Source organism: Brassica oleracea, chromosome C1 (assembly GCF_000695525.1).
Source record: "Brassica oleracea var. oleracea cultivar TO1000 chromosome C1, BOL, whole genome shotgun sequence".
NCBI classification, from domain to species: domain Eukaryota; kingdom Viridiplantae; phylum Streptophyta; class Magnoliopsida; order Brassicales; family Brassicaceae; genus Brassica; species Brassica oleracea.
The window spans coordinates 9,075,269-9,084,936 of record NC_027748.1 but is presented as its reverse complement, the minus strand read 5'-3'; the positions used below and the strand labels follow the sequence as shown (position 1 = coordinate 9,084,936).

At 36.3% G+C, this 9,668-nt stretch overlaps 1 protein-coding gene across 1 annotated transcript; it reads right to left on the bottom strand.

Moving 5' to 3' along the window:
- Positions 1–1,129: 1,129 nt before the first annotated feature.
- Positions 1,130–1,913, bottom strand: LOC106330759 (putative F-box/kelch-repeat protein At3g24610). Its single transcript, XM_013769183.1, has 2 exons — positions 1,501–1,913; positions 1,130–1,346 (listed from the first exon to the last, which is right to left on the bottom strand). Exons 1-2 carry the CDS (start codon positions 1,911–1,913, stop codon positions 1,130–1,132), a joined length of 630 nt encoding a protein of 209 aa, XP_013624637.1.
- Positions 1,914–9,668: the final 7,755 nt, after the last annotated feature.

The following is a 9,668-nucleotide window of genomic DNA, read 5'->3' as shown; positions in this document are numbered from 1 at the left end:
ACCGACGATTTCGGCCATCAGAATCCCCCTGTTTTCTTGTAGTGACTGTAGATGCAGTATGTAGTCTTCATTTAAAGATGATTAATCATACAGTTATAATAAACTGTTACAGAAAGTTCTAGCCAAGTGATGATAAGCCCTACAATTCTAAAAATACAGCACAATTCTAACGGTCTATGGTTTGTACACTTACAAACAATTAAGGAATACAAACGCTCTATGTGATTGACTTGAGTTCTTTAGAGTTTGTTCTAAAATGTGACTCTTACAAACTTAATATATATACTAATGGTAGATAGAATGTTGTGATGGACTAATTTGACCTAGGACTAATTTGACAAATTATTTCATTTTAATTTGTATTATCTTTTTTACTAGTGTCACTAAACTATTGCAAAAGAACATTACGGAAACTGGAGATCCATTTGAGTACGATCAATGTAAGACTTGTGAACACGGAAATAGCCAGACATGAACTTCGAAATCGTAATATAGAATTAGAAAGTGATTACAATTTCATAACAACAAACAATTTCCAAGCATTTGACTTCGACAAACCATCTGATCAGACAATGTCCCAATGCTAGGAGACATGTGAAAACTGAAGCATCTCTATGCTGCCACCTAATCAGATACTATATATATGGTCTTCTAGCATAATTTTATAAAACTTAAACCAGTTATATACTAGAACATTATTGATTACATTGTTCCCGGTTGATCAAAAAAGAGAAAAATATCATGTTCGTTAAGAAATAGCAAAAGTAAAGAAAGTTGAGTTGTCGTAGGAGTCATTTCTATAAATGTCTTTTATAAAGAACCAAGCATTTGTTGTTCTGCATGAATGTTCAATTTGATAAATTATATGTTCAGAACTTTCCAACATATATCTACATAATAACTCTTGAAATATCAGACAACATATGCATGCTAGATATTCATAGGGACTTAAACTCACAATTTGCAAAGGAAAAGAAGAAGAAAAATGCATACTCTAAAGATAAAGGAACACCTTAAAACATGATAATAGTTTTCTTTTGGGGTGCATGGTTTCAAAAGGTTTTCTTTTGTATCTACAATTTATATACAAAAGCATTCCATTGAGAAAGAGATGATAAAGATATGAATTTCAGACATAGACAGAAGCAGCATATAAGACCTCAACGGTATATGCGTGTGAGAAATCAGGATAAAGTTTGACGACAGCATCGGACCACTCACACTTCCCCCAAACCTCTCCTCCCTTGCGTCTCTCCACAGAAATCTCAGCACACCATAGCTCCACATTCCCCTCAATATCGTCAAGCTGCTTGTTCCAGAATATGACAATGTTCCCGGCAGAGTTGCTACAAAGTTTGCCGATATCAAAATCAACAGGTCTGGCAGGCTTACCCCACCGGTGTACCCAACCCCAGAAAAGGTAATCAAGCTCTTCCTAAACCTTCACTTTCTTCCATTCCAAATTCCGTGGATCACACCACAATATTCTCCGGCGAGTACCACAACAGTAACTCTTTCCCAATGACACACCAATCTTTTCGGTGTCCTGGCTGCTTAGAATTTGTTTCTCCAAGGGATATGCCATCACTTGGCACGATGTAGAAGCTTTGACCATCCTCATCCACCGCAAAAATCGTACTCGTCCCATTATCATCTAGCACCACACTTTGTTGGATATCCAGAGCATATGTTTTAGTCTCAACATAATACGGAAGCCATGCATGACTCCCAAGTTTTAGTGTTTGGATCGAACACCTCTTTTGAGTCTGCCCAGTTTGGGCAATCCTCCACCCCTCGTCTACAAGGCTTACCGATGCTGAAGCACGAGCCATCTTCATGGACGGGACGCTGTGCCATGTGTGAGACAAACAGTCAAGGAACCAGACATCCCAAGTGCGTTTACCGTTTTTCATTCCTAGATCCCATGACCCACCGCCACGAAAGAAGATGAGTCCGGAGCCTGTTTAGGGTTCGACGGGATAGGGCTCAGCCGATGAAGATTAGGAGTGAGGATGAACCAGCGTGGGGTTGGCTCAGGAACATACGTAAAAAGATGCCTCGGTGTTACCTATCAGCGAGAGCACGGGCAGAGCTCAGTGGAAGCTACGAGAGAGCGGTGGCTCTTGGAGGTGATGGCTAAGGAGGCGAGGTCTGATCTCGAGTGCTGAGCTAGCAGCTCATAGCCACCGCATCTGGCAACGAACATAACCCGGACGAAGACGGAGGAGACGCTTCATGCGTCGTCTTCTTTCTTTTATTGTGCGGTGGCTTTTCGGCAACGTAACATGTGCACATCGTCAGTCCTAGTTCATCAAACCAACAACGCGAAATATTAAATATTTCTTTCATTGATTTGAGAACGTATCCCCCTATATATTAAAAAGATAAGTCACTTTAGTAACTTCTCAATAGGTAGCAATCATACATAGCTTCTTAGAAAATTTCTCTTAATCCTCTTAGTTGATTTTTGATAATTTCTTTTTCATTTTTTTTTAAATCAGCGGGAAAGAGTTAACGTAGAACTACTTAATTTAGGTTTCCAAACACTCTCAAGTAATAAAGACAAAACACTACGCTTTTCTCTTGTCGATTAGAAGAACCAAAAGTTGGGATTTTTCAAGGTTTCCCTTTGATCATTTTAATTGGATTTGGGGATTAAATTGATATGGTGAATCGAAGGCCGAGCAGAACCAGAGGAGTTCGACAGGTGGATCGGTAATATCAGTTCTCGGAACAGTGAATGAAGGTCGATCGAAATCAGAGAAATCGGAGAACTGCTTCCTCGGTGGCCGAGCTTTATAGAGTACTGCTTCCTCGAGAACTGACAGATAGTGTCTTCTTTCATTCCGGTGGACCGAGCTTCGCTCACTGTTCCGAGAACTGATTCCTCGAGTGCCGATTGGTGATTCCGGTAAGGGCTAGGGTTACGAATCAGAGGTTGCGTTCTTCTCTTGATGCCAGGGATTAAGCAAGCGTCCAGTGATTGAAGAACGCAATGATATAGTACGTTTTGTGAAAATTGTCTCGGCCGATTTACTTTGCTTGATTGTGGATGAATCAAATGTTGTCTCGGGAACACTTGCAAAATTTGAAGCTTGATTTTGGCTGAAATGCTATTTTGATCCCTAAAATCCAGAGTCCTAAACTTCCACACTACTCTCTGCTTTTTTTCGTTTGAAGAGTCCTAAACTTCCAAAATATATGTGTTATTATGAAGCAGTTATTAGCGTATTGAGGTTAGGATTCTTCGCTGTCCCCATGTCCCCATGTTCCTAATATCTCTCTTACTTTCTGGTGGAGGCTACAATTTAAGGAGGGCACATAATACAATTTCATAACAGGGAGCATCGAGAAAACAACAATTTTACTCAAAATCATTAAAATCTTGGATTCTCAAGCTACGGAACCTATATGTTCTTTCGGAAGTTGAGCTATATCATCATTTTTTTTCTTCAGCTCTTTTCCTATTGCACATGCCGTTTTCTGATTTGACATTTATTGAAACTTAAATGAGAGTAGGGAAAATATACAAATGGAAATGTTTGAGAAAAAAATACGTGGTGGTCTGTAGCTGAATATATTCTAGTATAGTGTTATCCAGTTTCAGAGCAGTACTCTTGGAGGTATATTCTTTCCTTTGCAAAAGATTGATTGAGAAATGGTTCATATCAAATATGTAGTTGTTTGAAGCTGGGGATATACCATTAACTTTTCCTAGATAGTTGTTAGACCAATTTGAAGCGTTCAGTTTTCTTGGGCCAATGTATCTGTAGGATTTAGTATAAAATATAGATTTTATAGCCTATTTAGAAAAGCCCAAACCTATTATCGATTTTGAAAAGAAAAACATATTTTTGTAATAAATAAATTAATTTATTTAAAATTACAAGGGGGTTTTTGTATTACTTGCGCAAGTTGCAAAGTAACTTAAGAATAGTTCAAATGTAAGTTACCTTATTTATTTTAAAATTTCTTGCTCAAGTTATTATCACATTTATTGAAAATTTAAATGCCAATTTACCTTAATGTTTCTAAATTCTAAATTCGTTTGTAATGACTTACCTTATTACAATATAAAAACCCGGTGAAATAGTTAATAGGGGAATAACTTTCTTTAATCTATTTCAATATTTATTGTGAAAAATAAATATAGAAACGTCATTTATTTTTAAAAGGTCTACAATATAAAGTTGCCTTATTGAGAATAAGCATTTCTTGCGCAAGTTAGTATCACATTAATTCGACTTTTAAACCTTTCTAAATTGTTAATTAGTTTTTAATGACTTACCTTATTTTAAATATGCATTACTTGCGCAAGTTCTTATATATTAAATGCAAACCAGCTTGTGACAATGTATTATCTTTCTTTAATCTATTTCAATATGTAAGTTAGAGGTTTAAGGTTTTTCAAAATTGTAAGTGGTTCAAAATTATTTAACATAAATATTTTACAAAATATATGTTATACCGACACTTTTGGGATCATAATTTCAAATACTTTTCAAATATTTCCAGGGTGAACAAAAGAGACCCGCAGATAGCATTGGTGGCGTCAAAACCATATTGTCTGATTCCGGAAATATTTGAAAAGTATAGATTTTTCAAGCGTATCATTCAGAAATCAATTATTGAAGTGTTGGAGACAGAACATGTAAAGGAGATGTTATATCTTAAGGTTGTTTTTCGATTCTTTTATAACACTCTGCTTTTTGGATACACAGCGGCAGAGGTGTATTGTTATGTGTACAATTGCTGCCATTGATTATGATATGGGATGGTACTATATGAGTTGCAAAATCTGTTGTCAAAAAGTATTGTTAGTGCCTAGCGATCAGATGGTTTATGGAATTCAAAAGTCCCAAATCAAGAAAAAGTACTATTGCGTCAAGTGTAAAAACTATCGGCCAGAACTTCTGCCAAGGTAAGTATAACATTGGAATCGTAATTTCTATATGTGCTTTAGACTCGAGAAACCAGTGATTTCGAAATATATGTGCAACTCATTCTGTTCCATATAGGTACAATTTACAATTGGTAGTCCTTGACAATACTGGCCACACATAGTTCCTTCTGCTTGACAACCTTGCAGAAGAATTATTAGGGATTCCCTGAATTATGTTATCCGGTTCATTGGCTGACCAGGTAATAACTTACAACTTAATATTTTAATAGTATACTTGATTTTGAAAACTATGCATGTTATCAGTAACTGAATCTGTTTATAAATTATTTTTGAACAAGAAATTTACTTAACCTAGGTATCTCATATGCTCTTATAAATAAAGTTTATATACTCGACATTCTATAGATCATATTTCGCCAAAGAGGTTACAATCTCCACTCTCTATCTTCTGTATTATTATGTTATCACTAGGTTATACAAATCGTGTATGAAGGTTGATTTTTATCTTTGTCAAAACACAGTATTCTTGCAGCAATGGAAAGCATGAAGAAAACATTTTCTGAAATTATTGAAGCAAGATCGGTAAATATTTTTTTTTTTTCATTTTCCCAATCGTTTTCATTTTCTTAAACTAATTCAAATATGATTTCACTACAATTTTAATCAAAATAGGCTGGAACGTGCGTGGTTGTTGCTAAAATTGAGGCTATTGATTTGGAAAAACCATGGTATTACACTGCCTGCAATTTTTGCAAAAGAAAATTGGTCAGACAAGAAGATGGTTTTGAGGAAAACGTGCAACATCTTCAACAAAACCTTCTATACAACTGCAAAACATGCAAAAAGGATAAATAATATTACAATTTTGGCCTAAAGTTGTAAAAACCATTACATTGCAGATGGTTTATGTAATGGTACTAGGCTAATTGTTACTCAGTTAGTGCCCCATGTGATAGAAGGTAGAATTATAACCGGAAACAATATTGCTGAAGACAAGGTTTGGATCCCTAGAATGTTTGTCACACCACCTGAAACAAAGTTTCCCTTCAGAATGCGTTGAAGACAGTTTCCAGTTACATTGGCTTTCGCGATGACTATCAACAAAAGTCAAGGTCAAACACTCGAAAGTGTTGGTTTGTTTCTGCCTAGGCCAGTGTTCTCTCATGGTCAGCTCTACGTTGCACTTTCAAGAGTTAAGTCGAGATCTGGATTAAAAATCCTAATAACTGGTAAATAAGGGAAGCCGCAGACAAAAACATTGAATGTTGTCTACAAACAAGTTTTTCAGAATATTCTGTAGTCAGGGTACGTAATTTTAATCTACTTTTTTCAAATAGAATTTTTTAAATATATAAACTGTTACAATTATTTATTTTTTGTATTTGCCAGATGGGTAGTGATGAGTTAGGAGACCGATTGTATTTGATTACCATCCAGTTTTCCAACTATTTCGATGACGGTATGTCAATTTAATATTATTTTATGTTCAATAAAATTTATAAATTTACAAATCTATCAAATAATGTTAACCCGTCCATTTGCTTACAAAGTTTATTTAATTTTTTGCAGGTTTCTAATGGATTTTGTTTTCTTTATCGAGAATTGTACTTCATAATTTATATTATTTATGGATAATATTTTGAATTTTATTATATTTTCTTTTAATATGTCTACATAAATTTTTCGATATTATTTATGGCAAAATAATATTATTCACCTAATATAAATAATTACAACACATATACAATACAATTCTAATTAATGATAATATAAAATATGTTACTTCTAAAACTATACACTATTTATTCCATATTTTGAATGAAAGTATCTTTTTAAACACACAAATTATTTTGGGACGTTGCAATTATACATACACACAATAATTGCCTCTTGATACTGAAGTTACTTTGTTCCCTCTCGTCCATGTCAAATATTGAGTACCAGTTTTCCATGACTAATGTTTTCTCCCAAAAACGGTGGTATTATAATGTAAAATCGGTTACTTCTAAAACTATACACTATTTATTCCATATTTTGAATTTTGTTATGTCTGCACAGGGTGCGGGCCGGTCACCTAGTTGATCCTTATTCTCCTTAGCTAGGAGTTTGTTTTTTTAACAAAGTTAGCTAGGAGGTTTATTGAGGATTAAGAAACGTACTGAGAGATTTCCGCAAGATTTTCCAATGATAGTTTTTTTCATTTATTTTTACAAAAAAAAAAGTTTACACCAACTTTTGCTAACTTTTCGGAAATTATGGAAAAACAGATCCAAATTTTATGGATCGGATCTAGATGGTCTTATTGGAGTATGATTCCTAGTTATCTCAGGAATTATACGAAATAGATTTAGATAGACTCTAATATGATTTTCCTATTCTAGATTGGTTCTTTACAATTTCCTTTTGTTGCTTTACTTAACTTGGTATATAAACCAAGCTTCTAATCAATAAAACATAACTTTCTTTGATCCCAAACTAGAATTTGTCATGGTATCAGAGCAAGAACAAATATAAACACATCAAAAACATCCTTATTCTCGTGATTATCTTGCTAATTGCAGACCATTCACAATTTTTTTTTCAAAACTTCTTTATTCAGAAACTTGAATAAGAAGATCTTCCATTCATACTAAATCTTTTCTTTGCAAATCGCAAACACATATTTTCCTTATTAACTCATCGTTTCAGAACTTGAAACAACGAGCATTCAAAACCTTCGGCGTTCAACAATGGAGATCACCGCAGGCAACATCAAATACAAAACAATCACCCCTTATGATCTTTCATCTAATGATAATCCAGGAGCTGTTATATCTCAACCACTCCTCAATGGATTGAATTATGATGAATGGGCCATCAACTTTCGTATGGCTCTTAGCTCACGGAAGAAGTTTGGTTTTCTTGACGGCAGTCTACCAAAACCGGCAGCCGATTCAACCTACTTAGAAGATTGGATAGCAAACAATCATCTGATTGTAGGGTGGATAAAACAAACGATTGAACCAAAAATTCGATCATCTATCTCTACCCGTGAAATCGCTAAAGATTTATGAGATATCATCAAAAAACGTTATTCTATCAAAAGTGGAGCACGTCTTCAGCAACTATGAAACTCTTTGGCAAATTGCAAACAGAACGGGACTTCAATAGATGAGTACTTCGGTCGTTTAACGAAAATCTGGGATGGGATTGTAGACTGCATGAATTCCAAACAAAGTAGTTGTGGCAAGTGCGAATGTGATCTAAATTCGGCCAGAGACAAAGAAATAGAAACTCTGCGAGTTCATGACTTTCTCTTGGGACTCGACGATGCTACACACGGCATCATACGATCACAGATATGCGCCATAACTCCCCTTCCAGACCATGATAGCGTCTACCAGACGGTATCACAGAACGAGATAATTCGTTCCAGCATCACATCAGATACACCAGTAATGGGCTTCTCATCTCAGGCTCGTTCATCAACTAATGCTTTAAGACCTAATACTACGAGACCAGGGAACAAGGATCATTCCCGACAGTGCACGGCGTGTGGTCGGACAGGACATGAAGCCTCATGGTACTTTACAATTATCGGTTTTCCCGAATGGTGGGAAGACAGACCGAAGAACAGAGGTCCTAATCGCAGTACACAACAAAAACCAACTCAACCAAAAGCAAATACAGCTACAGTCGCTAAAACAGAGACATCAAAGCTTCAAGCGAATGTAACCATCACCAATGCTGATCGATTGGGACTCACTGGTATCACTGACGAGCAATGGAGTATTGTTCACAAGTTAATCAACAAGGGAACAACTCAAAATGAGCATCTAAAGGGTAAGAAAGACGAGTGTGTTTGGATCATGGATACTGGTGCAACACACCATATGACAGGTTGTATCGATATAATGATAAACAATCGTGATATCACACCTATACCGGTTCTATTACCTGCAGGCTCAGAAGCAATGGCTTCTAAGCAAGGAACAGTTCAACTAACAAGCACATTACACATTCACAATGTGTATTATGTGGCGGGATTTCATACTAATCTCATCTCCTTTGGTCAATTAGTTACAGATAATTTCCTTGTGGGACAAGTAACTGATAAACTCATGATATTGCAGGACCGTACCTCGAGGATGCTGATTCGTGCGGGTGAAAGAGAGGGAGAGGGATTGTACCGTTTTCGAGGGATCAAGACCTTCACGTCACTGCAGTCTACTGTTGTTGAGGATTCAGTTTTATGGCATCGTCGTCTTGGCCATTCATCTACTCGTATTATGGGAATAGTTTCTACTTCAGAAAATTTAAATCTTATTAAGAGTTCACTACAAGAAAACAGGGGGATTCTGATGGCCGAAATCGTCGGTAATTCGTCGGAATCGGTCTATTCCGACGAATTTCCGACGAACCCGTCCGTCGGTATCGTTTCGTCGGAAAAAAAAAATTCGTCGGAATTTCGTCAGAAATTCCGACGACTTTCTGACGAATACCAAGAAACGTCATTCTGACGAACTTCCGACGATATTACGATGCGGCTACACGAGACCAGAGTTCATCGGAAAACTACAATTCCGACGAACGTGGTTCCTCGGTTTATTCCGACGAACTGTATCCGTCGGAATTTACCGACGGACATAGGTCGTCGGAATATACCGACGAACCACGTTCGTCGGTATATTCCGACGGAAATGAGTTTGTCGGTAAATTCCGACGGATATATGTCCGTCGGTATATTCCGACGACCGTTGTCCGTCGGTATATACCCTTTTTTTTT

Bases quoted from the DNA above. Each gene is read 5' to 3' on its own strand.
- LOC106330759 (XM_013769183.1), bottom strand. From the start codon at position 1,913: ATGAAAAACGGTAAACGCACTTGGGATGTCTGGTTCCTTGACTGTTTG. The intron at 1,347-1,500 runs GTACTCGCCGGA...CAAACTTTGTAG, and splicing joins GGGAAAGAGTTACTGTTGTG to CAACTCTGCCGGGAACATTG.